The sequence below is a fragment of the Poecile atricapillus genome, chromosome 10 (assembly GCF_030490865.1).
Source record: "Poecile atricapillus isolate bPoeAtr1 chromosome 10, bPoeAtr1.hap1, whole genome shotgun sequence".
In the NCBI taxonomy this organism is placed as follows: Eukaryota; Metazoa; Chordata; class Aves; order Passeriformes; family Paridae; genus Poecile; species Poecile atricapillus.
Genome location: NC_081258.1, coordinates 7,538,373 through 7,554,901, shown reverse-complemented (window position 1 = coordinate 7,554,901; position 16,529 = coordinate 7,538,373). Strand labels below are relative to the sequence as shown.

General features: G+C 41.9%; 1 protein-coding gene across 1 annotated transcript in view; it reads left to right on the top strand.

Annotated features, from left to right (window-relative positions):
- The first annotated feature begins 2,265 nt into the window (after positions 1–2,265).
- The window catches only part of URI1 (URI1 prefoldin like chaperone), a 41,022-nt gene continuing 26,758 nt past the window's right edge, over positions 2,266–16,529 (top strand). Inside the window, exons 1-2 of the mRNA XM_058845934.1 lie at positions 2,266–2,397; positions 13,702–13,736. Of these exons, the coding sequence (XP_058701917.1) occupies positions 2,323–2,397; positions 13,702–13,736 (110 nt within the window). The 5' untranslated portion in view covers positions 2,266–2,322. The remainder of the gene's footprint in view (positions 2,398–13,701; positions 13,737–16,529) is intronic.

Here is a 16,529-nt window from a genome sequence, read left to right as displayed (position 1 = left end):
ATCTCAAATAAGATACTGTATCTTTATATCATACATCTGTTTTATCTTCCAATCTAGTTGAGATGAAATGGAATCAACCAGAACATTTAAAAATAATCTGTATTTGGAGTACCTTCTCTGTAAGCCCTAAAGTGAAGTTCCAAAGAGGTTCTGTTTAGGCTTAAAGGGAATTATTTAAAATGGGCATTTAGAAGGACTGCAAGATTTGTATAACCTGCTTAAACTTGACATATCCTTTCCCTGGTGAGCTGTTTTCTGATGACAATATATAGATGTCTCTTGTCTGTTTAAAGGATCCAGAATTCCTCCCTCAGTGACAAATATGTGCCAGAGATTTTAACTAACTTTCAATTATTCTTGAAGACTATGGATGTAGTTGTTTCAAAAACCAAACTACCCAGCTGCAATTGCAAATTTTTATTTGCAATATTGGAAGCTGTATTAAAGTCAGGCTAAAAGCTAACTTCCAGCTTGAGTAACCATGCTTTGAAAATTGTTTCTAAATTCCTCATCTGTAGAGCTTTAACAAGCTTTTCAAGGGGGATGGGAACGTGGATTTGCAAAAGTGCACACCAAAGACCGTGTCATGTGTACAACACAAACAGTTGTTTTGTGGTGTGTACAGAGTTAGTTCTGCTCATGGAAAGGAAGTGTTGATTCTTTGGCAGGAGAAGGAAACCCTTGATCTAAATGTAGGCATGATGGCCCTTTGTACCTCCATCTTTTGACATACTTACTAATCCATGTGGGGGAGACAACATGAACCCCTCAATTCTACTGGCAAACACAAAACAACACAAAACCTCATTCACTCAAGGGAAAGGTACAACACTAAATGCAAGGTCTGTGACTGAACAAGCTTCTGGGGTGTTTGGAATGTACAGACTGAAATACAGCTGCTAGGGTGGCATCAAGCACCACGAGAAGCTGCACAGACCTTCAGCAGCGCTGCCACCCAGCATGCTGTTAAAGCCTGGCTCCCCTCCAGCACCAACATGTTATGCTGGAGGTGTCTAATGGCATTCACAGAACTGGCTACTGAATTTACTGCACATTAAGTACCCTGTGGTATTCCAAGGGTGGTGTACACCGCTCGCTTCCTACGCAGTGAGTTTTCCACGTAGGCAAGACCGAGCACTGCTCTAAGTGATTTTAAAGCTTTGCAAGCTGCCAAGTCATGGCAGCCCACTGTAGGAAAAGGACAAGGAGTAATGGGTAAAAATTGAAAGAGGGGAAATTTAAGTTAGATATTAGGAAGAAACTCTTTCATGTGAGGCACAGACTGCCCATAGAGACTGTGGGTGCCCCACAAGTGTTCAAGGCCAGGTTGGACAGGGCTTGGAGCCACCTGGTCTAGCAGGTGTCCTTGCTCATGGCAGGGGAGAAGTGGGGATTTGGATTAGAGATGTAAAAGAGTTTTTTCCACTGTTTGGGTGGTCAGGCACGGAATGGCCTGCCTAGGGATGCGATGGAGTCACCATCCCTGGAGGTGTTTAAGAGGTGTCTGACACAAGTGCTGGGCAGTTTGGTTTAGGAGTTACAGGGGTAGTGCCGAGCAGATGGTTGGACTGGATGATGTTGAAGGTCTCTTCTAATCGCTTTAAGGTCCTTTCTACGATTCTACGATTGTTCACCGCCAGCGCCCTGCCAGTGCACGCACACTCTCCAGAGCCGGCATCCCGAGAGCGGTGCCTGTGACAGCACCTCGCAGCTACAAAAGACACACCGCTGTGTCTGCGTGGATCCGGGATTAGTGCAGGCCCATCTGAGCGCTTTACAGCCGCTGCTTCGCTTTCTGCCGCCGAGGCCTCGGCGCCCGGGGCCTGCGCTCCCGAGGGCCGGGCCGCGGGGGCACCGGGGCGGCCCAGGCTGCCGGGCAGCCCCGGGGGTGCCGGACCTCGGCGCGGGGGCCGGGCCGGGCCGGGCAGGGGGTGTGGAGCGCCCGCCTCTCGCGGCTCGCAGCCGGGTGCCTCCCGCGGGCCGCGTACCCAGAGTGCAGCAGGCGGGCGGGCGGCGGCGCGGCCGGAGCCACCGCCGGCACCCACGGCCGGCCCTCCCCGGCGCGGCGGGAGCCGGGCCCAGGCGGCGGCGGCGCGGCCCAGAATGCGACACTGAGATGCTTCTTCCCCCGGCAGCGGCGGCGCCCCGGGCCCAGGCGGCGGCGGCCCCCGCGTGGATGCGGCTCTGGAGCCGGCGCTTCGCCCTGCACAAACATTTCTATAGGACTCATTCGCCCTGCTGAGGAGATCGGCCCTGACCGGCCGCTTTCCCTCCCCTGCTTTTCCCCGCTCCCCCGGAGACCGCCGGCGCGGCCCGGCCCGCATGGAGGCCCCCGGCGGCGGCGCCTCGCCGCTGAGCGCCGCGCTGGTGGGGCGGCTTCGCCGGGAGCACGAGAAGGTAAAGAGGGCACCGGGGCCGGGCCGGGCAGGGCCGGGGGGCGCGGGGGGCGCGGGCCGGGCCCCGGGGGCCCGGGGCGGGGGAGGGCACGTGGCCGCGTGACGTCATGGGCGGCGGGCGAGGCGGGCCGGGCACACGGAGACCCCCGGGACACGGCCCCGGGACTGGGGCCCCCGGGACACGGCCCTGGGACACAGCACCTGGGGACTGGGCCCCTCGGGACACGGGACCCGGGACACGGCACCCCGGGCACGGCCCCCCGGGACACGGCCCCCCGGGACACGGCCCCCCGGACCACGGCCCCCCGGGACACGGCCCTGGGAGTGGGCCCTGGGACACGGCCCCTCGGGACACGGGACCCGGGACACGGCCCTGGGACTGGGCCCTGGGACACGGCCCCTCGGGACACGGCACGAGGGACAGCCCCCCCGGTCACACCGCTCCGGGACACAGTGTCGGGGGGGCGGCAGGAGGGAAGGCCCTGCCTCATCCCCCGCCCCGCTGCTGCCCCAGCCTGCCGTGGGCACCAGCGCGCCCATAAACGCGTGTTTTTGTCCTTTTCACGCCTCCCCGTGATTTTTCCGGCCTCCGGGACAGTCAGAACTGCCCGCGCAGGGCCCGGCCGTGTCTGTGACCTGCGTCACCCCGGGACCAGCGTGTGCTCCTGGGCCAGCTTGAAGAGATCGTGTATCAAAACTTAGGTGTTCATGACTTGCCTTAAGAATCATTGGTAAAATTTAAAATGGGTTTCAAAGAACCAGATTTTTTTTCATTAGAAGTTATTCCCGAGAGTTCAGAGGCTGGTTCCACCTGAGACCATAGGTCAGAGCTCAGGATTCTCCTTCCTTTAGATTACACTCATGATGTAATTCAATTGAAAACTTAAGGAGTGTGATTTGGGGCTTGTAGATTCCAGCCTTGCAGTGAGCTCTCTGTGTGGGTGCAGGAGTCACTGTGGAAATAACTTGTGGTCATGTGTAGGGTGTTTTTGACACAAATACATTTGCCCAGTCTGCAGGCTTTTCACTTTTTCTGCTCATGTGATTAAATTTTTTTCAAGCAGATTGTAAGATGCATGTTAGAGTTCATCAGTTAAAATGGAAGATTTTATCTCTAGCCTGTGTTTTGTCACATGCTGGTTTAGTTGAGAAAAAGTGAGTAACACCTTTGTGGTATAAAAATGTGCCTTGTCTGGAATATTGTGTGCACAAATGCATCTACTTTTGAATACCCATTAGATCACTGCTAAAAGAGCTGTGTAGCCAACTGACCACTAAAGTGGAAGAAGAGTAAGAGGGTCTGCTGGAATCCTCTGCATCATCTGTTCTGCACGGGTTGGAACCCATTATGCCAATAATCGGTGATGGGAACTCGCCTGCTCAGGCTCCAGTTAGTTTTCAAGGTGGTGGAATCTGGTGGAGAATAATTTCCCTGGTACATTAGTGTCAGGCCTAATGTGTAAGCACACATCTGCCATAGCCACAGAGAATTATTCCCAGTTCATGGTAAGACCTCTCTGTAAGCAAGTTTAAGACTCTTCTTAAACAGATCTGCTCCAGTGGAAAAGAGGCCCAGGAGACCATTAATTAAGCCTCTGTTAGGCTGAGGTACCAAAGTTATATTTTATCATAGGGAAACTTTACATAATTTCTGCAAATTGGCTGAAAAAAATGGAACACTTCAGCTTCAATATGAAATTATACTAAAGAACTACATATCTTGGTTACAATGGAGTGTTGTGATGAAGATATAGTAAGACTTTCCCTCTATGCAATGAATATATATAATTGGATTACAACAGTACGTTCAGTTACAAAAATATTGTATTTTAAGATGGAGGAGGTCTTTTCATTTCAGCTACCTCTTAGAGATCTGTGTTTTTCCCACAAAATCACTGAAGTTGAAGGCTCCTGTTTTGTCTCAGCACAAAGATGAAGGAGAATTAGTTACCCAGTATTTTGGTAAACTAGTAATTGTATTGTAAGGATCACAGAAAATAGTAAAGTTACTTAGCCAGAACAATATCTCTATATACTGGCAGGCAAATACATTTCTTTTAATTACTGGGATGTTGTGGTGTCCCAGTGGTGCTTGATTAAGTGTAGGGAAACCTATTTATTCCCATTAATCTGAGGGCAGCCTTTAGTGAAATTGTGGAATACAGCAGTACCTATCTGCAGCATTAAAGATAATATTTGAATTGTGGTTGGTTAACATCCAGGCCATTGTACAACCCTGGTACAGCTATGGGTTTGAGCTTTAAAGTGCTAAGAGCTGCCCTAGAGAACTTGTGAATTGAGGCTTCCTTCCTGCTTAAAAATACTGAAAGAAGAGGATATTCACAACTTTCTGTCTTTAATCAGGTGGAGGCTGCAACTTGCAGGTTCAGGACCCCTGGTGAAAAGTAATTTTAATTCTTGTTTAGGACTGCTTGCCTGTTGGACAGATTTCATCTTGTTAATTTGTGGTGATAGTAAGCCCAAACTGTTAAAAGCAATTTTCAGTGCTCCTACTAAAGGCACTTTGTATAAAAACATGACTTAGAATGTGTATCTTGGGGATAAATTATAGAAGAATATCTAGTAATTTTCATGATAAAGACCATCATTGGAAGCACAATGCCTGCGTAAAGTTTTGAATATTTCTGTAAGAAGAATATAATATATGTATCATGGATTACTTGTAAAAGCAATATATGATAGCTGGAAATACTGCAGTAAATCTATTGCAAGTTAATATAGGAATTATAAAATGAATATTTAAATAGGAGGTTTCTCATGTTGTAGGGCCTGCGTTTTAACGTAATATTTGATATACATTTATTCCTGCAATCTAGTGGGTTAGGATTACTAACTGATGGGAAGTTGACAAGTCAGATGTGTATGATTTGGAAAGACTTGTGTAGACAGTGAATTTACAGTGGGATGATATGTTCTATAGTTTCTGAGCAATGCAATGACGATATGTGTAATGGGGGACATTACAGAACCAATTAGACCCAAGAGACATTTGCAGAGTGCAGACACAGGCATGGAGAATCGAAAGGATTCCAGTATTAGATGGCAATATTTTTTGGTTTTTTTTGTATTGCACCGAGAAACACTTTTTTTTATTTTCCTTTCAGAAAAATTAGGACAAGGAAGTGACTCTCCTGTCACTCATCATGACAGCAAAGCACAATTAGATTGAGTGCAGCTCTCACTGTAACTCATTGGTCATTGTGCATTATGACATATTCTTAATTTTTGTGAATTTGAATGGTAGAACTGTATGATCTTTAATTTCCAAATGATTTTCAAGATCTTGGGTGCTTCAAGTTTTTTGACAGTTAAACAACCTGTAGGTGGGTTATGGAGAAACAAATGACAAAATCCTAAGCTTACGCTCTTTTAAATTGTTTTCTCTTCTTACATAATTTACTTCTGGGGCTGACTGCTTCTGTCTTTCCCAAGTAATATCTGTGCTATGAAATCAGCAACTTGGCAGTTTTAGAGCTGTTCCTGCAGTCTGAAAGGGAGCAGTGAAGCAGAGTAGGGTCTTGTACACTTAATGCTGCTGCAGGAGCCACTGGAAATCTGGAAGTGCTTGCCTATGGACTCACAGATGAGCCTCAGATGTGCTTTCCAATGCAGTGTCTCCTATGATCTGCACTTTTTCCAGCCTCTGTCCAAGTTCACAGAAGCCAGAGGAAGCCTGGGTATGAGCCACCAGTGCAGCAGGACTTCATTTTGCACAATAACTGTTTGAGTAAAGGGAACAGAGTGTCTGAAACTTGATTTGATGCGCTTCTTTTAAAAAGAACCTGAGTGAAGCTTTATTTGCTCTATTCCTTTTTAAAAGGTACCTGGACAATTACTTTTTTGGAAACTTGTGATGACATACATTCCACCCTGGCCAGTGGTTCCAGTAATGTTTTTTCATGTGCTGCATTCAAGTAAAAGGGCTAATTCATTCATTATCTGGAAGCTTTTTATGGAATACTTATTGTTCCTCCAGTGTTAATTGATCATCACTTTTACTTTTTCAGTCAATATTTGTCCATGTTCTTATTAGTATGAGTTAAATGCCCACTAGTTTATATAGCATCAAGAGTTGTGAAATAAATTAACAAATCTTCAGTAGGTTTTTTTAATGGTAATTGAAGGAGACTATTCACAGAAGAGTTTAAAGAGTATCATCTTTATTCTGGAAAGGGCAAGCTTGTGTGTGTCTAACCTCATAGGTAACCAAAATGGGTAGATGAGATTACATGTACAAAATTTAAATGTTACTGAATTGTGCTGCTCTTACAGCTGTCTGCAGATGCTGTGAGTAGATGCAGTGACCAGGGTAGTCTTTGGGAATTATCTTCACTATCTTTGCAGATCTCCGTTCTGTAAGTTAAGCTTGTAACCTGTCTTCTCAGGTCCTTTTGGATGCTCCTTGACTCAAGTACTTCTTTCATCCTTTGAGGTTGCAAAATTGTATTTTGTTTTAGTCTGAGCCTCCAGTGTTGCAGGATCTGCTGGCTCAGAGCTTGCCTTGGGGCTCTCAGAGCAGCAGGTATACTGAGGCTTTGTGTTTGTGTGGTGAGGGCACTGGGACACTGCCGTACTGTGCAGGTGCTGCTTTTGTAGTTCCTCGTCTCTTAGCATAGGCTGCAGCACAGGAGCAACAGTCTCAGACACTTGCTCAAAATTTTCATTAATGATCCTGTGAGTTGTCCAGATGACTTAAATTTGAACAACTTACTAATCTTTTTGTGTCTACTTTTTTCAGTCCTTTAGCAGTTTTAGGGTGGCACATTTGTGACAGTGCTCAGTGAACTGGGCTGGGATCCAGCTTAAAACCAAACTTGACCTTTTTGCCTTTTTTTTTTTTTTTGTTCCCTCCTTCCTGGACTATTTTTCATTCAATGTGGATCCCTAATGTAGTTACAAATGTCTGTCAGCAGATTATATTGGGGTTGGGAGGATGAGGCAGTGGAACTGAGTAGCAGGAGCCAGAGAGGGATGATGCTGGGTTTACTCAGGACTGTGGCTGAAAGCTGAACCACAGCCTGCAGCTACGTCTGTGAGGCAGGTGTCACAGCTCATGGCAATTTTAAGCTGGTTAAGCTTAGGTTTTGCTTGCAGCATAGTTGTTGCACCATCAACTGCATCAGAGCTTGCAAAACCTGCTTGAGGTGTTGGGCTGCTTAGATCATGGGAGCTCTGTGCCTGTGCTGGTCTGCTGTAGCTACACAAATATGTTTACCTGACCTCAGCTCAAATACTGAGTTTTGAGTTCTTTGTCTCAAGATGAAGTTACAGGACGTGGACACTGGCTTGCTGCCAGTGAAGGATGAGCCCTCACTCTGTGCTCCTTGCTTGCCCCACTTTGGTTGGTTTGGAGTTAATGGAACTCAGCAGTAGACATCCTGCTGCCCGTGGGATTTTTGCTCTGTAGAATTTTTGAGCTCCCCAAAATAATTTTGGTCAGAGCTTAGTATTTATTTGTTGATAAATAATAGTTATGTACTACTTTTTCTGCAAAAATGCAGACCCACAGGTGTATACACACTTAATATAAAAATTGTAGATCTTCACTTGTTTTCTTGTAAAGAAAGGTAAAAATCATGGTTATATTTCTAAGTAAGATTTTTCAAGAAATATTTGCCATGATTCAGATTTCTTTCTCTTTTCCTTCAGTATTCTTCCCAAATACATTTCTTCAAAAGACAAAAGTTTCCACCTAAAGGGGGTTTTATGTTAATAATTTGTTGAAATGTAGTGTTTTTCAGTAATATGATTTAATAAATGAATATGAGAGCTCAAAAATGCTTTCTTCCTTTTGCATTAGATCATACAGTGTGCCAACAGACTGAAGAATTTTTAATAGTTTTATTTCATTTTTTGATTGAAAATGTGGCTCTAGGAAAAACAATTGTACAAATGTTAATTCTGTCTTTCTCCATCAGTGATTGCTGTGTTCTAGGCAAGTACTGTGTGTTTTCCTAGAGGAAAAAATGAAAATTAATTTTAAAAGTTTATTTTTTCTGTGGCTTGTTACATCCTTGTTACCAAGAGATGATTAAACATTTGACCACCCATTAGTGTTGTTCTGTAATGTAAAGTGGTATTGTGAACTGGTAATTTCATGGGTAAAATTTTAGTGTTTGGGGGTACAAGAGGGAACAAATCTCATGCATGAATTGCATGGCAGAGAGAGTTTTGATACTGCAAACATTTCCAGATGGCAGCAGCTCATGTGTGTGTATGAACCGCAGTAAATAGCTGAATATGGAATATTTAAGATTCAGAACCATTGGAGTCACGTGAAGGAAGTCAGTAGTGGAAATGATGTTGGATTTATCACGTGCCTTGCAAACATGGATCTGCATTTCAGGAAACCAGCGTACACTGGTGGAAGGTTCTGAGCAACAGGACCTAGGCTGAAATGGAGATATTTTTACAATCCCAAATGGCAGGGACAGTCTCCTGAAGGCAAGTCATTGGTTTTAGACTTTATTAGACCCTTACTTTAATTACCACCTCATTACTTGCTTTGCTTCTACAGAAAGTATTCCATACTGTCATTTTCCCTAAGTAACTGGAAATGTGATTGAAAGGGATGTTTAAAGTGAGACTAATTCAAGATTAAATAGTCACAAATTATATTATTGCTACATGTAAACAAATTACTTGCATATCTGATTTTATTCAGATTACTTTTCAAGTGGTAAATAATGCTTTATCACTTATATAGTGCTCTTACATCTTTAGAGTGCTTTTCTCACATTAATTAATCATCATTAAACACTCTGAGGTGGGTAGGTTAATACTATTATCCCCATTTTGCAGATGAAGAAATGTAGACTGAGAGGTTGTGATTTGCTCAAGGCCATATAGAAGAAACAGAATCAGAGCTGGGATTAGATCTGTGTCCCTACCTTCTAATTTCAGAAGACCAGCCAGATTGTGAGCCACAGTTTTGAAGCAAAATGCTCTAGTGTGCCTGTAGAACCAGCAGACATTTGTTTGGCCTCTTAGGTGCCTAACTTGCAACATATGTTTATGAACATATATTTATATGGAAACTTAGCGTTTGTGTCATGCTTTGCATTTCCACCTTCATACTTGCAAGTGTGGAAATGAGCTCTCATTCATTTAGGACCTGTACCTAATCTGGTGTGACATTTTTATTTTCATGATTTTCATTGAATTTAACTTCCGTCTTAAAAACATAAAAATTTCTGCTTCTCTGGACTTGAATGTAACTGCACAACTCACACAGACATTGGTACCCCAAACTGCCTGCAGATGATACCAGGCCCAGCTCTGTTACTTAAAATTTTTCACAAGCTGAGACATAAATAAGGTTCTGATTTGGCAGCTTGTCTTGCTGCTGTTCAGAAGAGATGAGAGAGAATTGCCCTCTGTGTGCTAAACCCAGCAGCTTTGTAGGCAGTGCCCAGCTGCTCAGTAGGGAGAAGCATTCACTTCCATGCCCTCTCCATACCTTGGAGAAGTACCTGAATAAAACAACTTAGTCTGGGAATGGAGAGAAAAGAACTCTTTGTGCCACCACTTCATTAATCAGAAGCACCACAGAGAATTGTATTCAGCTGTTAGTAATGGGAGCACATGCAGAAGTAACAGATAAGGGAAAAATAAGGTGCAGGAAAGAAGTGCCCTTGTACAGGAGGGTGAAGACCTGCTGGGGTGATGTGGAATAGGTTAGAGACCCATGGCACGTACAGGTAAGGATCTGCTTTGTGCTACAGCATCCTTCTCACCTGTCCTCATTGCCAAGGAAATGTTGGATTGTGGAGCCTGGCTGCTGAGTTAGGAGCTCTGACTTCCCTTCCCAGCTCTGAGCAGAGCCAGTGGTTGTAACTCAGCCTGCAGAATCAGTGCAGTGTTTTTTCAAAGTGCTGCTCACTTGAATTCATGGAGGAGATTTTGAACTCTTTGGATACAGGATCATGGAGAAGGTAGTGTATAAATAGACTGGGAAGGGAAAATGTGTTGCAGGCAGAAGGAATTCTGTGTCTTTGGTCAGATAATGAAGACCTTGGCTGGATGATGGGAGTTGCCTGGGGGTGATCTGGAGTCATTAGCCTGTAATCTGCCTTGGGGTCATGCTGGTAAAGTGGAGCTGGGGACGCCTGGGATGTGATCACAGGTCTAAAGCTGATCCTCGTGCTCTGCTTGTGACACCTACAAATGAGGGATTCCCTAAAAGCAGCAACACAGACATCCCTAGAAATAGCTCAGGCACGTAGCAGTGACAGCAGAACAAGCACATAATCTCCTGCTGGAAAGGTTTGGGATACAGGTGTGCAGGGATGGCCTCTCCCCTGTCCCCAGGGCTGCTTGTGGAGCTCCCAGGTGTGGATCTGGTAGGTCAGGAGCTTGAGGAGCTCTGATTTTAACAACTTGCTGTTGGTGGAAAGGAAGGAAACAAGATATTTGTATTTTTTGCTTTCTTTTAAGCCTGGAATATGTTTTCTGACACTGGATCCTGTTTTAATAACCAGACCCATGATTAGGTAATGTTAAGTCTGCACAAGAGTAGTTTAATAAATATTTTAGTATGCAGATAAGCCACTGATAACCATGTGCATTCACAAACTCATACATTTTTATGCCTAAAAGGGGAGAATTCAGAATTTGTTGATACCACTTCACTATGATGTCTTAAAAGTAAGGCATACTTGGTGGCACTAGCTGTCCAGGTAAATGGATCTCAAGTGAGCACACAAGCAGGTCATTTATTTTATTTACCTAAAAAGGGTTTTTCATTCTTTAATTGTAGCTCTGGATATAAATTAAGTGTGGAAGATAGACTAATGATTTTCCTGTGTTTGATTAAAGGCAAAGAATCAAAGATTTGTTTATATATTTATCTGTTTCTTTGCTGTGATAAGAACCAGTTGTTATCCAAACAGTGGGACTGACCTAATAAAGGTCATATGCATAATTGATCTCCCATCTGTTTTTCAATATTTATTCTCTCTATTCTTTTAATAGACTTCAGTTCCAGAAGTGCAGCCTGCAACATTTTTAAGGTGGTATATTTTAGCACTTCTGTAAAAGGACTCATTTTATGCTGGCCACTGAAATGAAAAGGTGTGTTGTTGGTTCCACCCTTTGGTATCCCTTCAAGAGAGATTATATCAAAGAAGAAGAATTAAATTAAAATTGATTGGTGTTATTGATTTTTCTGTCTTTTTTTTTTTTGATTTTTTTTTTTTTTTGAGGGGATAAAGGGTGGTGGAAACAGCATATGCTCCTATGCTGTTTTACTGATGGGCTGTTTCTTAAAAACATAAAAAGCATATGTGCCCAATTTACATATTTACTAATTAAAAAAGCTTCCTGGAAACATTAAGTAGACTATCTTCTGTAACCTTTAACATTGTGGCTAATGGATATAGCCTAGAAATTTTCATAGAAGGTCCTCTAAATAATGTAAATGATTATGAATATGTAACTAGTTAATATGCAGCTACGAAAGGATTATCATGTAGAGGTTAATGAACATGCTGCTCTTATGGTTTGTAGGGCTTTTCTTTTTGTGCTTTCAGCTCACTTCATGCATGGAAAGTCATGTATTGGGAATGGAAAGCTTCCTGTCTTTTCCATCCTCATCCATAATGGGGCAATTAAATTGAAACTTTCTTAAAGGATTTCATAAACATTTTTGTATGCTAAATTATGTTGTGTACTTCACAATCACTGCCAAATGTGAAAGGATGAAGGATGTGGATAGAATAGGCTTGGACTCCTTAACTTGTTAGTGATGGGCTCCAGTATTCCTCAGCTTTGTTACCAGACAATTTATGTCTTCTGCAGAGACTTTAGTCTTAAAATAAGCTTTATATTAATAGTATGAATTAGATTTCTGGCTTGATGTCTTGTACAAGTCTGTGTATTTACTCTCAAGCTTAAAAATAGTTGGCTTGCACATTAAGGAAGATATTTTGCTAGGCATTTGATTTGTAGGAGTTTAAAGCAAATGATAAATTTAAACTTGGCTTATGTGGGATGAGCTACCTGGCTGACTTTCCTGATGGATTATGAAATAACGTAACCACAAATGTAAAGCTGATCCTTTTCATTTAAGAACTTTGCTCTGTTTAAAGAATTATTAGCTCACAAAGTACTCCCATTTTTTTTACTCCTGCATGAGTAGGAAGTGCAGGGTTTGAGATCTGTTGTGCAAAAGCTGCACATATGCTAACTGAAAAAAAATTGTCTTTCATTCTGTTGTTTGGGGAAAAAAAAAGAATTATCTGCTCCAGTGATTTCAGTGGTACTTGAATGTATGTTATTGTTTTCTCTGCAAATTTTCTCATTAATTGCTTTCAAATGTTAGCATTATTTTGGCTATAGGAAAAACAAAATTTGTAAAAAAAAATCTAGAAAATGCTTATATTGAGAAGCTGTCTAGACATATTTAACTGCCTCATGGCTTCATTGCATTTCATATAATTGAATGAAATGGTTTGTGTTGTATTTTTGGTAACTATTATTCAGAGATCAGAATATGTTTTGAAAGACAAAATCTCCATGTAATTGTGGCAGAGAAGGTCACAGGTTTCAGCATCCTGCCTGTTTTCTATATGTAGTCTAAAAAATTGCAGTTAAGAAAGATAAAAGTATTTAATTTTAACAGTGTACTTTATTTTTTAAATTCTTTTGTATCTCTTGGGAAAGCCTGTGGCATAAGGAAGTAAGTGAAATATTTATATTAAAACTTAATTTCTTGACACCCAGAAAGAAGAGAAACCAGCAGCCCATCATGTTGTCAAATATCCATGTATTTACACAGCACAAAGTTAATTTGTGCTTTTTCAAGTTAAAGTGGCCAGTGGAAACATTTGTTGATGTACTGATAGAGGAAAAATGTTTTTGGTGCTGTGAGATTCATTTGTTTTGCTTTTTAATGACTGAGTATGGGAGTTACATTGATGTCTTGTTATAATTTATGTTGTTTTCTTATTCTGCAAACATGTAACACTGAAAATAGATCAGCAGATTGCACAAACTGCTACTTATCTCAGATCCTGTGTCACGTAATAGTTATGGAGCAGGTATTGTACCAAAATAAGAAGTGGAAAGCTGTAATTTTTTTCTGTGGTTATCACTCTGCATTAGCCTGTGATAAAGTGTGCTGCTTAAGAACGACCATTCACACGCCTTTGCCCTGACAAATAAAAATGTGGCTAGAGACAGCACCAAATCTGTAAAGCTCCTGTTCTAGTTTCTGATGCATTGACATTGCAGCTGTGTGCTTAGCCTTGTTTTTTTCATGAGTAGTTATCTGTTTTAATGACAGGTGGTCACTGGCTGCCAAGAAAAAATCCAGCACTGGTAAGTAAAAAAAGTCTACATGTCTAAAATACTGATGAGTAACCTAGTTATGTTTTAGTTAAGTATTGCTGTTAATTCTGATGGGAGTCAAATCCTGCAATTGTGTTTTGGGGATTATAGTTAGTGATAGTTCAGAATTGTTGCAATGTACTTTCCTTAAAATATATTTGTTTCTCACTGGTATGATTAAATCACAAGTACAGTGAGCCTCAGTGTTTATACTTCTGCCTTAAAAGCCTATTTCATCTGCCAGTTTTGCCCAAGTAACCTTGTTGGATAAATGCTTAATCTGCCTGAATGGTGAAAAGGTGCTCCCAGGGTAGAATTATTGTTGTTTTCTAACTAGGGAGCAAGTAGGGAAATTCCACTTGCCCCCCTCCATGTGCTGAAACAGTGTGGAAAGTAATGTTTCACTGTTCCCCCCCCCAAGTAAAGAACATGCTAAATCTTAGTTTTCAATACTTAAAATAAATGGTTTGTTATATAAAAAAATTATCTCTGGGCATTTTTTTCTCTGTTGACAATCTATGGTTAATAGAAAACATACCTAGTAAATAATAGTTTTGTATGGCATCTGAGGAAAATGTACATTTAATGGTGAATGAAATCTTATATTATGAGTTACTGTGAGATATAACAGTTGATCTTACAGATATCAAATTACAATATATCCATGCTGTGTTTACCATGATTTTACTGAGAGAACAACAGGAGCTGTCTTGATTATTGTCTGCAGGGTTATTGCAGAATCACAGCAACTGCCCCTTTAGTGGTGAGATTAAACCTTTGGTTATACACCATCAAGCATATAATATTTTAAATTTATTTTAAGAGGCTTTTTCTTCATGCCTGAAAGATCTCCAAGCAAATAATTTATATTTAGTGTGTATCAAATGTTTTTAGTTTAAATGCACATAGGCTGCAAGCGCTGGATAAGAGGAAAAAAATCAAGGCAATCTATACACATCATCATATTAAATTCTGACTATTGGCTCGCAAAAATAATCTAAAACTAATATGTTTCATTTATGTTTAAAATTCAGAGGCTGCATTAATTTTCAATAAGGGAAATATTGAAGTGCCTACTGGTGCTGCTGTGGTGAAGGCAGGCAGAATATCTCCAGCTCATGCACTTTCTCAGGAGCTTTGCAGTGTCTGTGCCTGCTGGCTCCCATGTGAAATTCTGCATGTGCATTCTTCCACTCAGAGACAGTGTTTTTCAGAAATAAACTATTAGGCAGAAAGCTGTAAAATTTGAACTGATTTTTAAAAGTTTGGAAAAATTGTGACAATTATTTTCCTTTTTGCAGTGGCTGAGGTTTGTGGAGTGGCCTGGGAGTGTTGGCTCTGTGGAAGGAGGAGTTGCTCCTGTGTTTGCTTTTATGCAAACTCTGGCAATGACCCCATGAACTTGGGAGTTTTGGGCACAGGACCTCTAGTGAAAAAAATAACTTACTGATTTCTTTTATATAGAAAAGCAGTTTGTATAGCATCCATACAATCTTTACTTCATAAAAAAAATAAATTAAAATTTAGTACTCTTATTTAGGTCTTGATTGTGCAAGAGCTGAGTGCTCTTGTTTCAACTGAATAATTTGTTCACATAAGACCTTTTAAGTAGTCAGTGACACAGAAGAATGTTAAATAGAATTGGGTGAATAACAATAGGGTTTTAAAATGCTCAGCTTCAATATATTTCCATTAAATTATTTTCTTTTCCATTTTTCAGTGCACTTTTTGAAGTATATTTCTAAAGCCATGAATCCAATAATGGGTTTGCTATGGGATTAATAGCTAGCCATGCATTTCCCCTTCTAGGGACATGTTCATAGCTGGAGTCCCAACGTTCTTTCTCCCTGTTCCCTTTGGCTCTTCATTGCCTGTTGTGGCAGGCTGTAGCACTGGCACACCCCAGAGCTTGTGAAACCATCAGCTGTACATGAAGAGGGAGCTTCCTTTCTTAAGTAATGCTGTTTCAGGCCAATTATTTAAAAGGATCAATTTAAATTCTCTTTATCTGCATGGCCCAGTTCAGGATGTGACCCCAGTTTCAGAGATTGCCATGGTGGGGGTTTGCTCAGCAAAGGGCAGCAGTCCCAGTACAAAAAGCAGGATGCTTTACTTGTGAAGTAGCACAGCTTCTTTGGCAGGTGATTTCTCCTGGACTCTGATCGGATTGTTCAGTAACAGGCAGCAGTCAGACCTTAAAGACAGTGTCTTCTTTTCAGGTTAATGAAGAAATGTTGAGTGACTTTCAGCCATGAAACGATGGGAATGTTTAATCCTGCTCTGAGTGGGGGATTTTCATGCCAAGCTCTTCCCATGGAGTCTTCTCCTGCATTTGAGACATGTGCCAGGCCTTTTTTTTAGTGACTGCTTGGAGTCCATTTCTCAAATCCAGACCTCTCCAAGGCAGTGGCTGGGTTCTGTAAATAGCATTAAGTAATTGATTGTTATTGTTGACACCAAGTTTTCATTCTATTCCTTCCTCCCCCAAAACACCTCAGAGCATTTTGCTAAGATTCATGAGTTTATCCTTCCTTTTTGAAGGAAGTGAATTATGTTTTCACTCTGATGTGGGCAACGGACAGAAAGACTTGCCTAAAATGTCTGAGAGAAATCTACTGTCAGAGCAAAGCAGCAGCAAGCATCTTTTGTAAATCAGTTAGGTGGAATGTGGTTTTAAGGTCCAAGTGGCATAAAAACCCAAATTCTTTTCTTCCATATGAGTTCAATAACTTAAGACGTAAAAAGTAGGGTGCTTACACCAGAGTTCAGCTGTGAAGCAAATGA